The sequence below is a fragment of the Pantherophis guttatus genome, chromosome 3 (genome assembly GCF_059756535.1).
Source record: "Pantherophis guttatus breed Tessera chromosome 3, ASM5975653v1, whole genome shotgun sequence".
NCBI classification, from domain to species: Eukaryota; Metazoa; Chordata; class Lepidosauria; order Squamata; family Colubridae; genus Pantherophis; species Pantherophis guttatus.
Window position 1 is genome coordinate 49715066 of NC_142065.1, and position 25122 is coordinate 49740187.

General features: G+C 38.9%; 1 protein-coding gene across 1 annotated transcript in view; it reads right to left on the bottom strand.

Annotated features, from left to right (window-relative positions):
• The window catches only part of DEF6 (DEF6 guanine nucleotide exchange factor), a 58797-nt gene that overhangs the window by 17903 nt on the left and 15772 nt on the right, over positions 1-25122 (bottom strand). Inside the window, exons 2-5 of the mRNA XM_034414585.3 lie at positions 15664-15804; positions 11210-11395; positions 4138-4365; positions 1308-1454 (exon numbers count right to left, since the gene is read on the bottom strand). Coding sequence (XP_034270476.2) covers positions 1308-1454; positions 4138-4365; positions 11210-11395; positions 15664-15804 — 702 coding nt within the window. The remainder of the gene's footprint in view (positions 1-1307; positions 1455-4137; positions 4366-11209; positions 11396-15663; positions 15805-25122) is intronic.

The window sequence follows — 25122 nt, forward strand, 5'->3', positions numbered from 1 at the left end:
GAGCCAGGGCTGTCCAAAGACATTTCCATGGTCATGTGGTCAGCATGACATCACTGAGTGCTACCTTCCCACCTAAGTGGGTACCTATTTATATACTCGCATTTGCCTGCTTTCGAATTGCTAGGTTAGCAGCAGCTAGGATGAGAGCTTACCCCATTATGCAACGCTCTGGTCTCAAACCTGGGCTATTGGCTTTCCAGCTGACAAATCCAGCATCTTAACCTCTGAGCCATTGTATGGCCAACTGGTATACATTTACATGTAAATGTATACCAGTTGGTATCTGTAAATGTTGATGTAATTGATAATCTAGATCACCTTAAAAAGTTTTGAAGAGCTAAATCAAAGTGGAGGAACAAAATACCAACAAGCTGCATGAGATTTTAGGCTTCGGTCATTACTGATATTTTTACTGATAGGAAAAGAGAATCACTGCTTATTTTTTACTTTCAGTAAAAGCAATTGCTGTTTAGAGTAGAGTGGAAGAAAGTTGTTGTGGGGAGAAAGTTTGTGCTGTTTAGGGAACAACATGTTTTCTTTCTTTTTTTTAACTCTTGAAAATATAAATCTTGTACTTGTTAGAAATGTAGAACTAATGGAAATTTACATTTTGGCTTTTACACATTGTACTATCTTCAAGATCGGAGAATACCTGGAGAACATCACATTCAAACCTGCCTTAAAGCTGGAAGAGAAAGCACCACTCCTCACATACATGTGAGGGACCAATTGTTTACTGGCATCAGACTAACATACATTACTAATCTCTTTTTTTTTTTTAAACAAAACTTTATTAAACATAAAAAGTAAAATGTTATACCGTGTATATACAAAATACATATATTAATACAGATGAGAATACACAAAAAAGTGACTTTGGTCTCACGTCCATTGTCTTATTAACGGTGCATATTTGTTAATTATTATTATTGTACAGAACTTTACATTTACTCTCATTTCTATGAGTTATCCAATTATACCACCTATTCCACGCTATATAACCTTTTGAGTCTACCTTATCCTTCATTTCAAATGTTAGTTTGTCCATTTCCGCACAATTATAGATCTTTTGGATTATCAATTGGTCTGTTGGCAGTTGATCAGTTTTCCAATATTGGGCGAGCGCCAATCTCGCTGCAGTGACTACAGTATATGTAATATTAAGTACTTTATTTCTTTCCTATAGTTTTCTTTAATCATCCTTGATTAAAGATTACTAATCTCTTAATAAAACAATATATTATACTTGTGACCATTACAAGTATAAAAGGCCAACATGCTCTTTTGCAGTAAAAATGTCCAATTACCTCCACACATGAATTTCTGTCCAAACAAATGCTCCCTTTCTTTTCTTTACGTTCTTCACTCACATAATATGAGAGATCACCGGGCTTCAGGGTAAACCATCGCTCACACCAGTTCCTTCTTAGGTGGCCTTTCTTCCACAGATAGCCCTATAGTGGGAATGAAGAGGAAAAGCACATATAATAATCAAAGATTTATACAAAAGCTCTTTACAAAAGATCATTTAACAACAAATTATGTCACAAAAAGAGACCAAATCACATCCAGGGCACATCCACAGTGTGGGCTGGCTGTGAACTATGCAATTTAACACATTATCAAGCAACTATGTGGATACTATGCATCGCATGGCAATGCAAGGCTTCTTAAGTAGTGCTTGTCCTATTCCAGTGATGGCGAACCTTTTAGACACAGACACACAGGCACAAACTTTGCGCGTGCACATGTCCAAACTAAAAGGTGTGTGCGTGTGCATGAACGCACACATGTGCGGACATGCATGGGCACGTACAAATGAGTGCATGCATGGACATGCGCATATGCATGAGACCCGAACACTAGCTGGCCAGCGGGAGGTGGGGCATCTCAACACTGGCAGTGCGGCAAGAGGTAAGTTCTCTTTCTTTCGTGAACTTCTGTTTTGTCGTTTGCAGGGAAACAGAAGCTCACGAAATAAATACCACAGAGATCTGACCTGGGGTGACTGTGCGCGTGCCAGTAGAGAGGACTCTGTGTGTCACCTCTGGCACGCGTGACAAGTTCACCATCACGGCCCTCTTCCATTGAGAAGCAAAATCCTTCAGTGGCAAATTGGACTGCAAAGAATAGAGCTGGTTCCACGTTTGGATATTCTTCTTTGTTAACCATTCTTCATGATTAGAAAATCAACTGGCTGAAAGGTAAAACCAACCCCCACCCACTCACCTAGATTAATTTCTTTATGTTCTGAGTTATACATAGAGGGCTGTTCAGAAGAGAGATCCACTATTTGTAGCCCAAATTGTTTCAGTCTGTTCCACCACTATATTTTTCTGTATATGTAAGAACAGCCTTTTTAACTACTTAAGATATTTCAACATACTGTATGTTGCAATAGAACAATACCTAGACAATCAATACCTTATAGTAGTTCTCAAGTGATAAATGAAAGAGGGGGAAAATAAAATATCAACACCTTGCATGGAGATTTTGTGCTGCAAATCTTTGTTGCTTCTGTATGTGCCATGTACTGATTCTCCTCCACCCTGGTTTGCTCCTGCTCATATGATTTGTGACTATCAGGAATGCTGACTCGCTTTCCTTCCTCTTTGTGCAGAGATGCTGGCGGCAAGGTGGAGGATTGATGATCTCAATCATTCCCAAATTAAAACCCTCAAATCAAAACTCAAAATCCACATCCTTTCAAGATATCTTAAACCACTGGGGATGGTCTTAGGGTTCAGTTACATGCACCAGATAAGCCTTTTTAAAAATAGGAGCAGAAACAAATCCAAAGCTGTGAACAAACTTTATTTCCTGACTGTGAGCCAAACAGGAACAGATAAGGGTGGTGCATCATGCTATTTAACTACTGGCACAATGAGGGAAGTGTGTATGGCTAATTGAACAATCAGAGTGCTTTCCGGTGCAATAACAGTCACAAAAGGAGAGTGAGGTGCTCTCTTGCAAGCCAGCTCCACCACCAGCTCCAGCCTTCTTTTCCTTGTGATTTTTTTTCTGCTGATGAGATGTAAGAGGCTGCACATAATCAAAGCAGATTCACTGGTCCCTAACCAACTAGGTGTTTCACTTTTCTTTTACAGGTAATCCTCAACGTATGATTGAGCCCAATCATACGTTGATTTTGGGGCCAATTGAGCCCAAAATTTCTGTTGCTAAGGGAAACCTTTATTAAATGAGCTTTGCCCTCATTTTACAACTTTTCTTGCCACATTTGTTAAGTGAATCACTGCAGATGTTAAGTTAGTAACACAGTTGTTAAGTGAATAGAATAGAATAGAATAGAATAGAATAACAGAGTTGAAGGGACCTTGGAAGTCTTCTAGTCCAACCCCCTGCCCAGGCAAGAAACCCTACACCACTTCAGACAAATGGTTATCCAACATCTTCTTAAAAATTTCCAGTGTTGGAGCATTCACAACTTCTGGAGGCAAGTTGTTCCACTTATTAATTGTTCTAGCTGTCAGGAAATTAGAACTCCTTAGTTCTAAATTGCTTCTCTCCTTGATTAGTTTCCTCCATTAAAATCTGGATTCCCTTTGCTTGTCAGAAGGTCACAAAAGTTGATCACATGGCCCCGGGACACTGCAACAGTCATAAATATAAGTCAGATGCCAAGAATCTGAATTATGATCATGAGACTGTGGTGAAAAAGTCATAAGTTACTTCTTTCAGTGCCATTGTAACCTCGAACAGTCACTAAATGAATTGTAAGCCAAGGACCACCCGTACTTGCCATATTTTTCTTTTCTCATTACTGTCATAAATTAGATAAAATTTTCCATCCAATTAATCCAATTGATAGTTATTCAATGGATAACCGGAATGCCCAGCAAATGTTGGGGAACAAGACAGCAAGGATTTTCCTAAAGAGAAAAGAGCTACCACCAAATCATAATTTTTCATAATCCGAGCCAGATGCTTAACAGAAGCACACGGACAGAAGATAGCTTTCTGTCTTATTTTAAATCTCATAATGTAGGAAATAAAGTAGTCATCACTGATTCAGTGCCGTCAGTGGCCTTATTCTTAACTTGGTAGTGCCATAGTTTATTTTTTATCTACTCATTAAAGCCATTTTTCAATTCTTCTAATTAAGAGATAATTCTTTACCTGTTTGAGCACATCCCCAATGATCTCCTGGTAAACCTCTTCAACGGCCATGCTAATGGCCTCACGCTCAATTCCCCGCAGTAATCGGCCAGAGTTTACCAAATCAAGAAATTGCCAGACTGTCAAACCATTCTGTTGCTGGGTCTCTTGGGAAAAATAGTCATCTAATTCCCCACTATTAAGCTCAATGCTCATAGCTGTACATATCTTCTTCAAGAGGTATTCCACCTGAAAAAAAATGAGTGATATCAAGGTAAAACAACAGCCAAACATTCCACCTTTGGAACAATATATAGTCCTTTTACATTCATGTAGACTTTCTCTTTCACAAGTGACATGGTGATGGGACATGGGCAAGCTAAAATGGTACTGTCAGTGGTTAAGGTATTGAACTGGCAAGAGGGAAATCAGGTTCAAAATCACTCTCAGATACTTCACTGGGGGTCAAGTGTCAAGCCCAAAGTAACAGTATTATCAGCACATCACCAAGAAAGGAGGATTTACAAAGAGTCTTTTTAATGGCATGAAATCAAGAAAATGGGTTAAGTTACAGAAGGATGGAAAGTAGATATGTATACCAACCTGCATTTATTAGTGGGTATAGAGAGCACTGATAAGCTTGGTCAACTTTAAAATAGTCTGCATGGAATGGGAAATAGAAACAGTGATATGTAGAAGTGCCTTAAAGTTCAGGGTTTGGGGTTTTGTTTTTTTGTTTTTTGTTTTTTTGCCACCTGGTATTAATCCTACCCACTGACTTAGAAATGTCACATGCACACTGGAAGCTACTGCTAACAGCTAAAAAGCTAGAAAAATCCAAATCCTGCTCTTGTGGTCTTAAGAGTTTACTCAAGCACTAAGGAAGTCATGTGATTATTTCTCTTTTCCTTCTTTGAAGTGGCAGGTGCAGCCTACAACAGCAGACTACACAGATTGCACAAAGCTCCCTTTACTTTTGCCTGGGCTTCTTTTCCAGGCCAGTCTATGATTGGGAGAAAGATTCCATATACAGCATACAAAGCCACCATAGAGCTACATTCTTTACAATTTGCTCCCTTTCCAGATACTACTACTTGGGTTTTAACTTCTTACCTTATCCAGTAGGTTAGTATTGTCAATCTCAACAACTTTAAGTTTGTGTGGACTTCAACTCCCAGAATTTCCTACCTAGCGTGCTGGTTTTAGAATTCTGGGAGTTGAATCTACACATCTTAAAGTTGTTGAGGTTGAGAAACACTGACAGAACAATTTCCCAAATGTATACAGTATAAAAAATGAATCACAGCACTGAAAGAAACCATAGAGACCCTTTGCTCAGTGCAGGATCCACCACAGCATCTTTGACAGATGACCAGGCTGTGTTTAAAGATCTCTAGTGAAGCACAACTTGCCACTTCATGAGGCAGTCTGTTCCACTGGCTAGCAATTCATACAGTCAGGAAGTACTTTCTAATGTCTAACAACTTTTAATTTTAAGCACTGGTTCTGGAGCCAACCTCCAGGCAACAAAATATAAATCCATTTCTTCTTTTGTGTGATAATATTTAAGATATTTGAAGAATGCTTTAGTTTTAGTTTTCCTTTTTGTAGGTTACATATTCCTAGTTCCTTTAACTATTCTTCATAGTGTTTGCTTTCCAGACTGTTTACCATCGTGATAGACTTCCTCTAAATATGTCACTGCCCTTTCTGAACTGTGTACCCACAACTGAACTGGCAGTTTCTTTCCTTTCCTCTACTCTTAACGAAAGACTTTGGCCTCTCCAATCTTGATATGCTAAGCTAGTTGCTTCACAGCTTTTTGTAGATCAGAAAAAATAGAAATAGAAAATAGAGAGGAGTAAAAAGTGCAAGGAAAAAAGAAAGTAAAAATAAAAAGGTTACAGGACATAGCCTATCCATAGAAACAGACATACTGACATTGTTGATATTTTCTGATTCCTTGTTTCAAAATTCTGCTTCAGTTTTTTATTGTCATAACCATCTTGCAGGTCTGTATAGCTTTCCTCAGTCTAAAATCTTTAGTCCCCACTTGTACCAGTTTTTGAAATCATGAAATTATCTATGTTGAAAAAACCAAAACAGGATCTATACCTCAGAAGAAGCTGTTTATAATTAATTACAAAATTGTATTGTAACAGTTTCAGTATTTCCATTTTATGTGGACCCTTAGTCTCGTTAACACTTTCTAAGATCAAAAACTTTTAGCTTTTTGCTAAATTTTTAGATACTTTAAAATTCTTAAAATTAAATTTTTATTTCATTCAAGGTTAGACTCACCCAGCATTTTAAACTTGTCATTCTGAAATTTTCTAATAGCTTAGAAGTAGTTTATGAACAATTTTTGAAAATGATTAGAAAGTGAGATTTGCAAACTCAGTCAGTACCCTTTAAAAGATTCTGCCATAGTTGCAGGCAGATGGCTAATCCTTTTGACTGCCAGCATTCAAACCCATTGAAAACTATCCTGCAGTTTCTTTGCAGGGAGCAGCTATCTGGAACAGATGTGGGTAATCTCCTGTCCTCTCCTTACCCAGAGAGGGTGCAAGGACCTGGTCTACTCACCAGTTCCTTTGTTCTTTCATCATATTCAAATTCAACATACCTTCCTCACAATTCTGGTAACTGCACATTTTTATAATGCGAGCAATTATAATTATATGTCTGACATAGTCAGGGGTGGGACTCAGATGGTTCAGACCGGTTCAGGTGTACCGGTACTCCGACGATCAGGTTGGCCTGCCCACCCTACCTTGTGCGTTTTACTTATATTTATCTTCTTCCGCTGATTCGCGCTGCAAAGCGGATTGCTGCGCCTCAGCTGTGTTAGTCCCCAGAAGTAACACGGAAGCTTAGTTTTGTCAAAACTGCACACACACACACAGCGATCACCGAACTGGTTGTTAAAAGCGATCACTGAACTGGTTGTTAAACTGGCAGGATCCCACCACTGGACACAGTAAGCACGAACTTATCTGATTTGTGTGATTGCACAGCCTACTTCACCCTGGAAAACTGCTAAACCATAACATAATATGAAGACCTGTCCTATATCAACTAAGCTGGTTTTATTAGCTCTTCTAAATTTTTCAGGGGTTATATTTCATATTTATTTCAAACAGCCATCCCTGTCTTTTAGTACTATGTATCCAAAACATTACTTTCAATATAAACTTAAACACTCAAAAGTCTCCATTACTTGTCGTCGTCATCAAACCATTCTGTCAAACAGACTTTGTGTTAGCAAATCAAATGGTTAAGCAAATTCTAAGAACCCAACAGGGCTTACCCTGTTGGGTTCTTAGAATCCAAGAAGAAACCAGCATGGTTGCACAAAGATCTCTCTGGTAAACTGGAAGACAAAAAGGACAATATAACTAAGGAACACATAACTAAGGCAGAATATCAGCAAATTGCCTGAATCTGCAAAGGCTCAGAATGAACAAAGACTTGCAACAAAAGTCAAAAAAGTTTATTTCAACATATAAATTAATAAGAAATAAAATCATGGAAACAGTCGGTCCACTAAAGAGAGAAGATGGCAAGGAAGTAACAGGCAGTAAAGAGAAAGCAGAGCTGCTTAACTCATTCTTTGCACCAATCTTCATGCAAAAAGAAACTATAGTTCAATCTACCAAAAACATAACCATAAAACAGACTAGAAATAAAGATTAAAATAAATAAGAAAATGGTAAGAGAACACCTGTCTGATCTTGACGAATATAAATCACTGGGACCTGACAGATTACATCCCAGAGTTCTGAAGGAGCTGGCAGATGTTATCTCAGAACTATTTTATCATATCTTTCAAAAATCCTGAAGCACTGAGGAATTACCTGAGGGTTGGAAAAGAGCTGGTGTGGTTGCCATCTTGAAAAATAGAAACAAACCAACCAACCCAGGAAACTACAGACCAATCAGCCTAACATCAATACTTGGAAAGATACTGGCAAAGATAATCGAAACACAGATTTGCAAACATCTAAAAACAAAAATATATATATAACTAAAAGCCAGCACAGGTTTGTCATTCTTTGACAAAGTGCATAAATTAGTAGACCAGCAAAATGCTCTGGACACAGTATGTTTAGATTTCAGCAAGGCATTCAACAAAGTAGACCACAACCTACTTCTTGTTAAACTAGAAAAATGTGGGCTAGACAACATCACCACCAGATGAATTTGTAACTGGCTGACAACGGGGCCTATCCAACAAAATGAAATTTAATGTGGAGAAAAGCAAGATTTTACACAGGCAGGAAAAACAAAATGTAGAAGTAAAGATCAGGCAAAACCTGGCTCAAAAATAGTAACTAGTAAATAGTAAGTCTAGAGAAAAGGACTAGAGAGGGACATGATAGCAGTATTCCAGTATTTGAGGGGCTGCCACAAAGAGGAGGGGGTCAACTTATTTTCCAAAGCACCAGGGGGCTGGACAAGAAAAAATGGATGGAAACTAATCAAGGAGAGAAGCAACCTGGAATTAAGGAAAAACTTCCTAACAGTGAGAACAATTAACCAGTGGAACAGCTTGCCTTCAGAAGTTGTAGGTGCTTCATCACTGGAGGTATTTAAGAAGAGACTGGGCAACCACTTGTCTGAAAGTTATAGGGTCTCCTGCTTGAGCAGGGGGTTGGACTAGAAGACCTCCAAGGTCCCTTCCAACTCTAGTCTGAATGAATGAAAGGGCTCACTTTTTATTTTCCTGATACTGAAGGTCTGGCTGGCTACTATTGCCTACAGGAAGTTGTTATTTGTATTCTCCCATCACATCACTTAAGCTTGCCCTAAGAGAACATTGTTTTTGAGCAATACTATGCTGAAGCCATGTTGTGGGAAGATTCAAATAACTTCTTCACATGGAGAGCACTAGCCTGGTGCATCTTTCAATACTGCAGGACTGGATCCCCTATGCATCTCACAATACTCATCCATCTAGCACAGGGGTGTCAAACTCACAGTCCACGGGCCAGATGGGTCACACGCTGGCCACCCCCACCCCCGGTTTAGCGAAGGGGGGAAAGTCTTGATATGTCACGTGACGACAACAAGACGCCGCAACTTTGACATCCCTGATCTAGCACACATTTGAAAGCCTACCACAACTCAGTTGAACCTAGAATGGGAAGGAAAGAGCATTTAAGTTCTTTGGGCTCAGAACTGCAACATCAACAAAAGTACAGTACTACTGCTCCAAGATGTTGACTTTTCTCTCCAAAACAAAATATTAACTGAAACGTGACTCCAAACAACTCTAGTTTACCAAGACCTTTTTTTTTTACAATTTAAAGAAACAGGAAATACTTTGGTGGAAACAGGAAACTTAGCTGCTGACTTCATATTCATGCAATGTTTTTTTTTTCTGCTGAAGAAGGGGGGGAGTAGGATGAGGCAATCTAGAAGAGAGCAGAGTGTGAAGGAAAAGAAAGTTGACTACATCTACCTGCAGATGTTAGACAATATGAGGGAAAGTACAAGAGCCAGGAAGATGATACATTTATTTCTGGCTAATCTATAGCTGCATTTGAGGCCAACAGAAGTGAGGTGTTATACATTAGATTAAAAAAAAACTTTCCTCTTATCAGCAAGCACTGTGGAATTTAGAGTTTATACTATTATTAGTAGTTCTACTTCACTGGACAGCATCTCTTGACCACACTTAACCATTTTAGAGAGTTAATGAAAGTCATTAATTCATTATAGAATCAAATTAGCATTGTGTTTAAGAGATTGAACTGGAGCTGGGAAGTCCCAAAGTCAGGCTGCTATTTAGCCACAGAAGGTACTAGATGATTTTAGGCTAGTTTCTTTCTCTGAGACAAATCTATCTTACAAGGTATTTGGAGGTAATCTTTCCTTTTATCTCCACATACATTCTGCTTCAATCTCCAGAAAAAAAGGAAAACATGGATGCAATAATATTTTCTTTTCGGGTAGAGAATAGAATAGAATAGAATAGAATAGAATAGAATAGAATAGAATAGAATAGAATAGAATAGAATAGAATAGAATAGAATAACAGAGTTGGAAGGGACCTTGGAGGTCTTCTAGTCCAACCCCCTGCTTAGGCAGGAAACCGTACACCACTTCAGACAAATGGTTATCCAATATCTTCTTTAAAACTTCCAGTGTTGGAGCATTCACAACTTCTGGAGGCAAGTTGTTCCACTGATTAATTGTTCTGTCAGGAAATTTCTCCTTAGTTCTAAGTTGCTTGTCTCTTTGATTAGTTTCCACCCATTGGTTACATAGAATGAGTCTAGAATGGCTGCTGCAACCCACAGCAGCTATTTTGTGCATAAAAGAAAAGAATTCAAAATACATCCCACATCCTGTCATTGTGCATACTAGGTGATTTTCTATCTCTGTCCCCAAATACACACACATGGTGTTGCAGAGGACATCTATATGCATGACTAACCTTAATAGAAGCCTCAAACTACACATTTCCTGGCAATTGTTCTTCAATTTGAGTAGTTTGTTTGATAGTTTAGCGTATTCATATATTCTCTACTCATGTAACCATTGATAAAGTGAATTTAAATATATATCTTTAAATTGTGATTTCTATCAGGGTTTTTTTCCTTACAATGTATAACTTATTCTTAAAATGCAGTATAAGAGACTTACCAATAAAAACTAGTTATTGGAAATACACTAATTTAGCCATCTGTATTCCAAGCTGCTGTTTTTGATTTATAAAATAAATCAGCTGCATCCAAATGATATCTTTGCAAAATTTATAAAACAAAAAGCTAAAAATATAGGCCACATGAGACAAGAGTGAGGAGCAAACCCTTCAGAGGGAGATCATAACAAAATCAAGATGATTTAAGTTAAGGAGGGCTTTTTCAAAAGAATTATCATCTGGAAGCACAAAATGCAAATTAGAGTAATTTATCAGATCACGAGATATTGCATATTACAGATCTGCAAACCTATGTATGAATATCTAGATAAGTTAGCTGCAGATACTTACCATGCCACAACACTGAGTTTCAAATAATGACTATAATAATATAACCAAAGCAAGAACAATTTTTTATTTTTAAAAAAATCAATGCAATCATACCTCATCTGGGACCATAACAAGTGGGTATTTGTCTTCAGAGAGAAAGTTAAAGAGGCACCATAGTTTGAAAGCATCTCCATGGGATACAACACTGTTCCCATTCCTATCTGGATTATAATTCTTCTTTGCTGTTAATGTCCAACAAAGTTCATCAAAGCTCTCCTTGACAAAAGCTCCTTCTGCTACCTGCAAAAGGAAAGTTATTCATTTTTACTGAGAGAAAAATAATCGCCACTTATTTTCCCAAATGGGGTGAGAAACCCACAGCTCACAGATAGTTCCAAGCCCCTAACTGTTACCAAAATTTGGCAGCAAAAATCAGCCACATCTGCTTGTCAAGTGTGTGCCAATTCCTTAATACAACTTCCAAAGCCAGAAATAAACATCTCTTCCATTGCCTCTCCAAAGGGCATGAAGGCTGAGCTATGAATTATAAATATAGTAATATTTAATCTCTGACAGTGAGATGGGTAGTAGCTAACGTTGACAAATAAATAAATAAGGACATAAAGTAATGCTGTATTCTCTTTTTTTTTTACCATCCATGTATATTATCTGTCATGCCATGGAGGTGGGAGAGGTGACTATATTATAGCTGATGGTTGGTTGCTAGAGACAAGATGCAGGCTTGAGCCTTCTTGATGCACAATTTAATCTCTTTACCACAATGTTATACCAGCTTTCTGGTTTGGGTGCTTTTTTCATTTCCTCTATGCAAAAATATCTGCCTTCAAGTAAAGCAGTATACAATCACTGATGGGCTATTTCACTGAGGTTATGATTTGTTTGAGGTCATGAATGAGGGCTTTGTTACACACCAACCTGGCATTCAAAAGCACAGCCAAAGTCCAGGATCACTGAGGATCCATGTGCCAAGCAACAAAACAGACAGCAGGATTTCTTTCAACCTGGTGTCCCTGAAGATGGCCCATTCTCAGATTCCTATCATATCTCCCTACCCGCCTATCTCCTCAACTCCTCCTTTCCACCCTCCTCCACTAAGTTTCCTTCCCAAGCCAGGTACACATATCCAATCTACACACACACACACACACACACACACACACACACACACACACACATCATAAGACAATTCCCCCATATCCCACCCTGATGGAACATCAACTAACCTCACTGTAGTGACAGCTTAAGAGTGTCTGCTCTTCCTCAATTTTGAGCCCTCGGAACAGTGATACTGAACCCTTTAAACACCGAGTGCCCAAACCTCATGCGTGCATGCCCAAAATGAAAGGTCTGTGTGCGTGTGTGTGGACATGCGCCTGCACGGACATGCGTGCATGCGCAGCGGAGACCTGAAGACCAGCTGGCCAGCGGGAGGCAGGGCCTCCCAACACTGGCAGCGCAGCAAGATCTTTTTCTTTCATGAGCTTCTGTTTCGTTTTTTGCGGGGAAACAGAAGCTCATGAAAGAAACGCCACGGAGATCTGACCTAGGGCGACAGTGTGCGTGCCAACAGAGAGGGCTCTGTGTGCCACTTCTGGCACATGTGCCATAGGTTCGTCATCACAGCCTTAGAAGTTTCAAAACTCACAGAAAGTGATCTTACACTGAAGGAGACTACCGATGGCACCTCCCTTGGCCATATGATCTATCTTTAGCCAAAAAATTGCAGCTGGGGAATTCATTTGATTTTTTTAAAGAAAATTATATAATGATAATGCTGTTGCTGTGGTTAACCTGCATCAATTGAAGTAGCCAACAGCAACAACTACCCATGATATCACAGGACTCTACATGGACATACCGTATTTGGGATATTTTACATAAAAAGGCATCTGTCCCATCATTGAACAGTAGTCTTTTCATAACGGGGATCCCCACAGTTGAGGCTTCCCTCAAAAACATAAATTGGAAACCCATTCCTTTTGAAAGAAAAGTAGAAGGTGTTTCAAAAACAGGATTTTCATAGTACTGTATGCAAAGGATTCTGCACTCAGTTATTATCTTTTTGATCTTTCTTGGCCTTCTAGATTCTTTATATTTCTAAACTTTTATACTAAAACAGAAGCAGATTTCCAAAAAGAAGTTTCCTTTGTACTCAACCTAAAATAACATCTCTTCCTCAGTAGCGCTGAGTATAAATAGGTTAGTGCTAGGTTAATAAATAAATAGGTTAGTTCCAAAATAATTTATTTTAAATTCTTATGCATTTCCTTGACTATTTCACACTTCAGCTGGTTGGTTCACTCTGTTCACAATTAATGAAAACTCTTGAATTATGTAAAAGTATTTTTCTCTGCTGACTGAAGACAAAGATAAGAAAATATTATAATACCACAATCCTAATTCAAGGCAAATGAATTTTGTTGATCCAGTTCTCATACCATAAGCCATACTATAAACAATAGCAGAAAGTAGGGAACATGTAATGACTTTACAACTTTTAATTTACTGCCCTTTGTTTGGTCAAATCATACTTCCTCAGTAGCTTTCCAAAACAGTAACAGGTTTATTTTAAACATACTTATGGAGAAGAGAGTTCCACAGATCTTGCTCCCAAAGAAAGGTGCTTCAAACTGTAACATCAGAATGCCACTAAAGAAGTAGGCTGAATTCCTTTAATGCAATCACTCTCTCTCAAAGATAAACTCTTAGAGATTATGTGGTCAGTAGAGCAAATGCAAGTATTATAGTATAGGGAGCCAGCTGTCCCCTTGTCTTTTCTTTGCAAATAAGGGACTGATGGGTTTTACTGTGGAATTTAGCTCATTCCCAGATGGAGAGTTAGTATTAACTAACTGTAGCTTATGTAATAAACCATCACTAAGCAAACTACAGTTTAACACAATGTATGGATAAAGGAGAATATTTGTAGCTCAGGGTTGAAGGGTTCTTGGTGCTGATCATGTTATCTAGTTTGGGGAATGAAATGTCTGCAAGAAAATAACTAAGCTCAGAGAAGCACCAACAGATACCCTACCAGCGGTGAAATCCGGCCGGATCTATCCGGCTCTTGTGAACTAATAGCACCGGCGGCGGGAGACTCCGCCCACCCGCCGGGACGTCATTACATCCCGTTTTTTACCCTCTGTGCATGCACAGAAGAGGCACGCGTGCATAGCGCGCTCCCGTTCCTGAACCGGTAGCGAAGGTAAGTGGATTTCACCGCTGTACCCTACCCCCAGGTCTGGGAGCAAAATCAAGTTTTCAAATATGTTACAATATCATCAAAGTGAGAGCTGCATAGATCAACTACTTTAGATCTTTGGCTGAAGAGGATAAAGCCTCCCCACAACAATGCAACTAATCCCCCCTTTCTCTCTATCCTCCTTCCTATGCACAATGCAGACTTTATTCCTCTTCTTCCTTCTCCCTGTTTGTCTGTTTAAATGTTTGTTTTGTGCCTTCCTTACTTTAAGAGTCAAAAACTGATCCTTTTTTAAAAATGTATACAGGGTTCTGGGGATGGAGCAAGAAACATTGGAAACATTCTATCGTCAACCTGCGTATAAACTAGCCAAACTGATTTTGCTGAGTTTCATACTATTAATAACTTTGAACTTTAGACCATAACAGGATACATGGAATTCTGCAAAAACTGCTGTAATTATATATACCTGTAGCATGCAGTTAGCGTGACTGCCATTATCAAAAGATAAAGATTTGATAATCATGGGATTTTTCTGACTTTTAAAAAAGTGGTATCGTAAACATTTGAAATTATAATTCTTCTGCTGTAGGAAGAACAGGAAGGAGATATGAAACATGCATAGATGGAAGTCTGAACAGCTTCAAATCCACCTCATCATAGTCAACTTTGGTCAAAGTAATTCCAGATCAATTTTCAGAAGATTCAGGAACATGATATTTTTAATACATTATAAAGACAACATACTCATTCTTAAGCAAATTGTACCCAGAATTTTCCAGTTTTCTCTGTTATTGCTATAAATTTTCTCCAATTGCTTGCACTCAAATATATTATATTGCATCTTCCATAATTCCCAGTAAGCATAACTTTAAGCCATTTTATTTCATATACCAACACATTGTGAGCACATCAAGTTTGGATATACTACTATAGGTCATGTTTCACACCTGTACTGCACTTTTTAAAGCACATTTCTGAATAGAGGGCTTTCCAATAATGTGCTAATTAATTGTTGATCCCAGAAAAATTCCTGCGATACAGAATAACAAATCTGCCTTGACATGAGACAAGAGCACATTCAATTAATAACATTTTTCTTCTAGGTAAGCCACATAAACACCTTTGGGTGGAGAGATCTTGAAGGCTTCCTTTTTTACGGAATAGAGATCATATTCCCTCTTGTATATGCAAAGTAATTGTAAAAACAAAAAAACTAACTGGTTAAAATGTCTTCTTGAAGACATTAACCTTCCAGCAAAAACTGGAACTATCAGCTTATCTAAAGTATCAGAGAGGCCGAACTTCAGGCTATCAAAGTGAGTCAAAGAGAAAAAAGGCTTACCTTGTCCAAGATATACTTGTTGAGATATGGCATATATCCCTGACTTGATACTGGGCCATCATCATCATCTTTGAAATGCTCTTCCAAAGCTACAGGATCATGGGGAATACAAAGCACAGTGTAGAGGTTGTGAGAAAGCACCTGGGACAATAAGGGAACAACAAGCATTCAGTAATGAATTAGACACAATATGGGACACCATGCTTGTTTGTTTATTCTTTACATTATTGCCTCATTCACATACTAAACAAGATGAACTTAGTGGCTGTCATTCTCACATCCTTACTGAAACTATAATTTGTCCTATTCCTGAACAGACATATAAACAACTAGCATATCTGCAAATATTTCCATCCCCCAATATTATTGACTAGGGAAAGGCCAGATTAGATAACAAGTTATTGCAGTCCCTTCTCCCTTAAAATTATGTTAATGATTTGTTTATTTCAAAATCTGAGCAAAGGTAAAGTATTTAAGACTTTTAGAGCCTCTCAGAACATTAACTAACATCTTATAACAACAGAATATACAGCCTTGAATGTAAAATAATGTATACAATGTACTTTAACCACTTCCTTCTCTCAACTAAAATGGGTTTGTATCACGGGTGAAATCCAGCAGGTTCTGGAGAACCGGAAGCGGAAATTTTGAACAGTTCGGAGAACCGGTAGCGGAAATTTTGAGTAGTTCAGAGAATACCACCTCTGGCTGGCCCCAGAGTGGGATGGGAATGGAGATTTTGCAATATCCTTTCCCTAGGAGTGGGGAGGGAATGGGGATTTTGCAATATCCTTCCCCTGGAGTGGGGCGGGAATGGGGATTTTGCAGTATCCTTCCCCTGCCATGCCCATCAAGACACGCCCAGGAAGCGACACCATGCCCACCAAGTCATGCCCACAGAACCCGTAGTAAAAAAATTTGGATTTCACCACTAGTTTGTATCTTTACATACAGAAGACATTCTATAACATCTGTGCGAAGACACTCCTGGCTCTGCTCATAAAAGGCAATGAACCACAAACTAGCCTACCATACTTTAGCCTAGTGCAGGGTTTCTTAACCAGGACTGTGTGGAATCCTAGGGGTCCACGAGAGGTCACTCGGGGTTCCCTGGAAAATTATGATTTTGGAAAAGCAGACACTGCACAAAAGCCCTCCAACTTCAACACTGGGTTGACTGCCAAAGCATGCAGACCCTGAGTGGGAACAGGAATTGTGCAGGCACATGCAAGCGGGGAGAAGATCAAAACAGTGATCGAGTGAGAGGAAGGATGAAGAGAAGAGGGAAGAGCATCTTCTGCTAGTTTTCCGTTTTATTTTGCCAGAAGAAAGAATATGTCACGGTCAAGCTTGACCAGGATTAATCAAATGGAACTTTCCTTCTACAAAATTCTCTACTGATATGTACAAAGAAATAGTTTGCATTTACAATTCAAAATGCACAAGACTTTCAGAGTTCATAAGGTCCCAACCCACTTCTGCGCTTAAAGTAAGCAAGCCGTATGTATGCTTATTCAATTGACTATTTAGAGCACTGAGAAAAGGAACACTTTTACACCCAATATAATCCGTGAACCCATTTAATTATTCATTTAATATAAAGTGGAGTACAGCTTTTAAAATTTCCCACCCAATAAATACTATATCATTAATATATCAAGAATCCTTTGATTTACAAAGGAACATGCTCACAGTGAAATCTTCTTTATACACACTCAGAAATTAATAGAGTTCAGTTGGACTAATTCCCCAAGAAAGTGATTGCAATCTAACAGACTTAAAGATCTCTCAAGCAGAAGTGTTGACATTGGGTATTCTCTGTGATGACAGCCCTACTCCAAATTCCAGCCACTCTAAATATGTGATTGGGGAGGGGGGGAATCAGGTGGTTTCTCAGCAACCAAACAATAGAATAGTTCACATGGATGAACACACTTTACAGAGGTTCAACTCATTGGGGAGTTCATTTGCGATTTGCAGGGCCTACATTTATGTTAATTTACCGAAGAAAGTATTTGTGTTTTGCACAGAATGCATGTACGGGGCTTCTTCATTAAAACGGCTTGCCAAAATGGGGCCTGGAAACACTGATATACTCATTTTACCAGGAAATGGAAAAATATGAAAACATTTTATAGAAACAGTAATAAAATAAGATTTTTAAAAAATCTCTGAAATGACTAAATCTTGCACAAGAGCATGCAGGATTTCAGGTAAGACTGAAGCTTCGTAAGATTTGAAGCAATCCTATTTGGTGTTCTTGTGAGAGACTGAACACCAACTATGATAATCAAAATCTTGCAAAACTGTAGCCATTATATCTACTCACCAGGGGTGGGTTCTAAATTTTTTTACTATCGGTTCTGTGGGCGTGGCTTATTTTGTTGGTGTGGCTTGGAGGTCATGTGACTAGATGGGCGTGGCTAGCTGGTCAGAGTCATTTCTGGAAGGTCCTCGCACTTATGACCAGTCCTCGCACTTATGACCCGACTCATTTGTTTGCTTTTAACACTGATCAGCTGTTAAGAGTTTAAACAGTTTTTTTCCCTCTAGTCATCAGCTGGGACTCAGGAGGCAGCAATAGATTGGGGGTGGGACCAAATAAAAGGTAAGAATAACGTGGGGGGTGGGGGGGGCGGGGGGGAGAACCGGTTCGGTGACGTCATATCATCACCGCTACCGGCTCGGCCGAACCGGACCGAACCGGGAGGAACCCACCACTGCTACTCACCCACCCCTAAGAGAATGCAGTTACATTTGTTACCAGAAATAGATGGATTAAATTTTGGAATAAAGAAAAAAATCTTCTCAGCTAAGAAAAAGCTTCATGTAGTAAGATTTTATTAGTTAAAATAAGGCAAAGATCAAATAAATATTTGCATCTCAAAAACTACAATTTTAGGTACATTTTGCTGACACAATTTTCCTGTCCTGAGTAAACATAGGTAGGATTGTGCTGCAAGCGTCTTATCTTAATCTTTAGATAACAGGAGCTGAAAACAATTCAGGTAACTGGACTCAAGTAAAGCTATGTGATATTGTCACATTTATACAGAACTTCGACCTAAAGTGATCAGTCAAGTTAGTTATATTGTTCTTGTCACAACTGTCAAAAATCTACCCCAACTTTTCAGGCTTTCTTCACCTTGCCAGTACACATTTTCATTGTTTTCCTAAAGTATTGGACCCAGTAAACTCTGCAAAAAACCCCACATTTCAGATAATTTTTTGGATTTGGGAGAACTCCTGGATATTATGATTTAAAAGGACATTTAAGCCAAACTGCTTAATGCAGAAGTCTTCAAACTTGGCAGCTTTAAGACTTGTGGACTTCAACTCCCAGAATTCTCCAGCCAGCATAGCATTAATTGTAAGCTGCCAAATTTGAAGACCTCTGGCTTAATGCGTATAAAAAATGATCAGACTTAAATCTTTCTCAGGTAAGTCAACATTTTTTTGGCCAGAAACACATTTAAGGTACAAAACATGTTTTGCACGCTTTTCCAAAAAGGATGCCATTATCTATTCACAAAAAGATTATGATAGCAGATGTGGCTACTTACAAATTGTCCCAAGTAGCAATCATGAACTGGATGACTGAGAATCTCCACAGACATTATTGGAATTGTGAGTCAGTTAAACATTTAAATCTGTGTTTAAAGTTTGGACTGACCAATTTTTAAATAAAAATTAGGAATAAGGAATAAAACCTAAAGTATTTTTGTATCTTACTCCATCTGACTTTATATTGGTAGTTTTTATTAATAAAAACACTCATTTAGCCATCGACAAACCTAATTTGCTCTAGATATAAAGCAGTGAACTGTAATGCTCTTTTCAAAATATTGGCATTAGCTGAATTTTCACAATTGTTCTTTGTTCCACCAAACCAGTTCCACTTTTATTGTAAGTCTGTTTATTGCCTTATGGTTATAAACATATTTTATAAAGCTGATTTATTTTTATAGCTGTTGTATAAATATTTTCTTTATGATGAATTTATTTAACTAACTTTTATGGCCTCTATTACAAAAGAATACTGCTGGCAAATTCAATAAAATATTTCTTAAAACATTAACATAATGGAGTCTTGGCACACTGAAGAATAATAAGCTTTTGTGACAAGGCTTATTTAATAACACATATTAGATCAAATATTTTATATACTGGATACTCCAGTGTTGTCAAAATGGGTTAAGATGCCACAAAATTGTTATTTTTGCCATAGCAGCCTGGAAGGAGAGAAAGCCATGATATTTACCAATCTAGTTTCTTTAAAAAGTAAAAGATAAAGTACAATCAAAAATATGAAGAATAAATGTTAACATCAATTGTTGTTTATTCTTATTTATTTTTATAATATATATAGGTGCCTATCTCACTCAAAGGATCTGGGTGGCTTATAAGGATTATAAAACAGAAAAATCTACAACATATAATCCTTAACATTCAAAAATAAGCAATAACTCCATCACAATGGAAAAGAAGTTGATCAACAGCAGATTTCTACTCTTCTACTCACAAGACCCAAATGCCTGGGAAACCTTGCAAAAAACTAATAAGGATGGGGCCATACATATGAGATGCTGTCCTACAAGACTGTCATGCCAAGACATGACTCCAGGGTCCAACAATACAGCACTGTTTGATAGAAGGTACTTGGAGTAGGGCCTCGCTACTAGATTTAGTGGGTGAACAGAAACAATGGGAGAAAGGTGGTCATGTAATTAGCCTTGATCCGATGCCACTAGGGCTTTATAGATGACACAGCTTGAACTGTATCCAAAAGCCTACTACAATAGATTTTATGAAGCCAATACAGTATATGGGTATTATGAGAAATGCCAAAAACTGCCTATGCCACTGCATTCTAGACCAGCTGCAGCCCCCAAATACTCTTTCAAGGGCAGCCCCATGTAGAGCAAGGTGCAGTAATCCAAGCAGGAAGTTACTAAGGCAGAAGTTATCATAAGCAGGACATACCATCTAGGAATGGTGCAGAAGAGGAAGTCATGCAAAACACAAACACATCAGCTACAGCTCCTACCTGCTCCTAATAGGAGCCAAGAGTCAAAAGAACCCCAAAACGATGTACCAACTGATTGGGGAAGTGCACCCCCTGCAGAGTTAAAAATGGAAAATCCCCAGAGCCGGGAGGCCTTTAAACTCACAATCAGTCTTGCCAGGATTTGATGACTCAGCTATTTGCTGCTAGAAGTATTTATACGCACTTACATTATGTGCTATGTAAGACAGCAGCCAAGTGAGAGAAGTGCAAAGTTTTTTCTTAGAGATGAAAGAAACATCGAGGGAACATGTGAAAGAGGTGCAAAACAATTGCAACTGTGAGCCTCATCCGCAAAGGATCAAGAAAATTATTTAACAGTCAGAGCGACCCACCACATTTTTCGGTATATGCAATTGCAATCCATTTAAATATACTATATGCCTTAGTTGTGTTCAAGGAATTATCCAAAGGAGCAAAGCCCTCTTCCAAAGTTGATCTGAAGAGGCAAAGACTTGAAAATGGGTACAACATAGAGTTACATACTCAGCGCCACCTCCACAACTATCTGACTGGTCTATATCTTGCATAGGAGGAGGTTAAGCTTCTAAATTCATGGTGTTTGTATTTGTTGTTCCTAAATTTTTATGTATTGAGGGCTTTCTACGGTATTTGTCCACCTAGAGTTTCTGGGAATAGGCATCATTTAAGTAAAAGCTAAATACTATACATCCAGCTGAAAGATCATACAAGGAATTGTAATTGTGTTTGCTAAAATGCAAGCACATCTCTACACTAGCAATAACAATAGCACTTAGACTTATGTACTGCTTCGCAGTGCTTTACAGCCCTATCTAAGTGGTTTACAGAGTCAGCATTTTGCCCCAACAATCTGGGTCCTCATTTTACCCACCTCAGTAGGATGGAAGGCTGAGTCAACCTTGAGCCTGGTGAGATTCAATTTGCCAAATTGCAGGCAGTCGGCAGTCGGCAGTCAGCAGAAGTAGCTTGCTGTACTGCACTCTAATCACTGCGCCACCACAGCTCTACAACGACCTGCGTTCATAAAGCAAGATCCTGAATTGCATACAGAGCTTTATTCATGTTCAAGTGAGTACAGCTATCCACTGATGACAGCCGGAGGGAGTAGGGAGTAGTCTACTGTTCCACTATAGCATTTTCAGGCAAATGCTTGACGTGATGGCTCCACAAAGTTGGTCCTTCTCTTCACTTGCCTTTCCTATTCAAGAAGATAGGAAAGAGCAAAGACACGGGAAATTTCCCTAAACCTTAAAGCAATGAGGAATGATAAGACTTAAAAGGAGTTCTTGAGGCCTTTATACACTAAATGGTGAGACTTAGCATTTGGCATGAATGTGCAAAGGACTTAACTTTCATGCAGTATATCATGACCCACGAAGAGCCTCGGTAGTACAGGGGTTTAAGGCACCCTGTTATTAAGCTTATTAAGACCAGCTGCCTGCAATTATTGCAGGGTTCGAATCTCGCCAAGGCTCAAGGTTGACTCAGCCTTCCATCCTTTCTAAGGTAGGTGAAATGAGGACCCAGTTTGTGGGGGCAACAAGCTGACTTTGTATAAATATACAAAAGGATGAAAGCTATTGCTGAGCACATTGTAAGCCGCCCTGAGTCTTCGGAGAAGGGCGGCATATAAATCAAATTTTAAAAAAAAAAATGACCCCACCAACCTTGAATAGCAACAAAGACTCTGATAAAGAGAGAAAAGGGCTGCTAACGAGTTCTTGCAAGACATTTTTCCAGTCAATACTGCCACACTGGCATAACAACAGACAGCAGTCAGATGATGCTTCAAGACATTATAAATCTTTAGTGACAAAATAGCTACAGAGGTGCTACATCCAGATAAGGAATCTTTCAACAATTTTGAGCTGAAGTCTATCGGTCAGGAGGGCTCTGCATCCAGAAACCCCTAATATAGCATCCAATGAGTCAGATTACCTTAAAGAAAATCACAGGAAAGGTCAGGTTGGGAATTAACTGAAAAGCAGTGACATGGTAGGTTCTGGGTCAGGGTACTGTCTCATTAAAATCTGTCCATTTTTCATGAAGGCAGCAATAGCCTGTGTAATCAAGATGGATAAAAGGCCAAACTGCATTCCAATTTTTATTGAACAAATTGTCTGCATGGAGCTATCCAAGGTCCTGCAATCTTACAATGACCCTACATTCCAGTCTCATGGCCAAACTGCCCTTGGCAACATCCTGAAGTCTGCTGAATCATCCAGACTGTTTTAAAATATGTGCAACCTTACAATTTTCCCAACCTATTTTGAGCTAATGGGCATATTTGGGATGTTGAAAAAAAATGTGCTTTTTGCAAAATGGATTACAAGGGAAAATGACTGCCAGAGGAGACACGATCAGTTATAAACCGTTGGTCAAAATATTACTTATCATCCTATCTATCACCACTTCATTTCACAGGATGTTCCATACTATCTTGTTTGATTTAGTTTGTTTTGTTCTCTGATTTAGTGAACATACTTTCAAATAAAGCGCTGGGCTACTGCCACCTGTTCTTTTTATTTTCTGAGTAAACTTAGGGGACACTTTGGGACCAAAAGGAATTCTTAGGAAAAAAGGTGATGTTGGATGCTGCCATATACCAGCTTCCTATTTCGTGTGTGTGTGTGTGTGTGTGTGTGTGTGTGTGTGTGTGTGTGAGAGAGAGAGAGAGAGAGAGAGAGAGAGAGAGAGAAGAAGAAGAAGAAGAAGGAGGAGGAGGAGGAGGGGGGAGGGAGGGAGGGAGGGAGGGAGGGAGGGAGGGAGAGAGAGAGAGAGAGAGAGACAGAGAGACAGAGAGACAGAGACAGAGAGAGAGAGAGAGAGAAACAACACCTCCTCTTTATGAAACAGCCAACATCAGCAGCTACCTAAATTTGACAAAGAAATAAATAAACAAATATATATGAAATCACTGGAAGGACTTTAATGAACAAAATTCTTTGCTCTAATTCATAATTGCAGCTGTGCTACTCCCAGGGCCTCCTGGGTAGGAAACTTGTTATGAGTCCTGCTTAATAATTAGTTACTTTCAAATATTCATTTCTCTTTCCCTTTCCCCCCCACTCCAATGATGTGTCTGGTTTTTCTGAAAACACATAGCTTCAATGTTTTCGCTACTTTTCTAGGGCTTCTGCACTAGCAGGTGGACAGAAAACTCAGCTCAATGGTATACAATCCCATCACATTTCATGTTTTCTGCAGATTGGCTAAACTCAATACAGTAATATTCATCCCAGGGCGGGCAACAAGCAAGCTTAAAGCTTGAGGCATTTGCTGATTGATAGGTAGTCCTCGATTTACAACTGTTAAATTCTGGTTCAAAGTTATGACAGCCTCAGAAAAAGTGATTTATAACCTGTACTCACACTTATGACATTTGTACCACCCTCAAGGCCACATAATTGGAGTTTGGATGCTTGGCAACCAATTCGCATTTACAACTGCTTGCAGCATCTTGCAGTCACATGATTGTGGCCAATGTCTAGCAAAAAAAACCCCACCCCACCTATTCGGGAAGCTGGATTTGATTAACAACTATGTGATTCACCTCCTGACCACTGTAAAAACTGTCATTAAAAACAGGTCCAACTCGACTAATGACCACAATGACTTACATCAGAAATTCCAATCCTGATTTGTGGCTGCAAGTCAAGAACTACCTGTAATGCCGATGTTTAACTCTAGCAAAAGGAGTTGCTGGTTTGTTCATTTGTTGTTCATTGTTGTAGAATATTGATCAGTTGCAGTGTTGTCTTTCAGAGCAGAAGCATGATCCCTGAAGGAGCAGATCTGTGACTCTGATGAGCAGGTGAAGGACATGGCCAGAATGTCCTTTGCCCAGTTTCAACTTCTACTTCTGCACCTCTACTCGAAGAAGTAGGCTGTTACAACAATTATTTTGCCCTCACCACTACATGGTTAGACCATTACAATATACTCTTTCTGGGGTTGCCTTAGATGACCAGGTACACTCAGGTACAAAATACAATTATTCATTAGCTCTGGTGCAGTCACCAGCTAAAGGAGAGGGGTGCAGTAAAAAGGTGTTCCAACAAGGAGTCACTCCGTGGAAGGAAATGGCAAAGATCAAACCACTGAAGATTTTATCTTCAATAAAACTCCTAGGAAATGCAGTTAGCCTGGCAAGATTCTTGTAAAATAGGAGCTCAACAATAAAGAAACTGTTTGGCTATTCATGGAGTTGTTCTGGTTCCTTGTGCCTGACCCTGGGATTAGTCATTACTAATATATGACATTTGTACTATAGGCTCTGCCCTGGTTGCTATTAGGTTTCCAGGTACAATTCAAATTGCAGGTTTGGCATGACTACCTTCTCTAGCAGGATTCAACAAATCCAGTAAGTTCATTTTGAGAAAATCTCTGGGCGATTCCCCACTTTTGTGAGG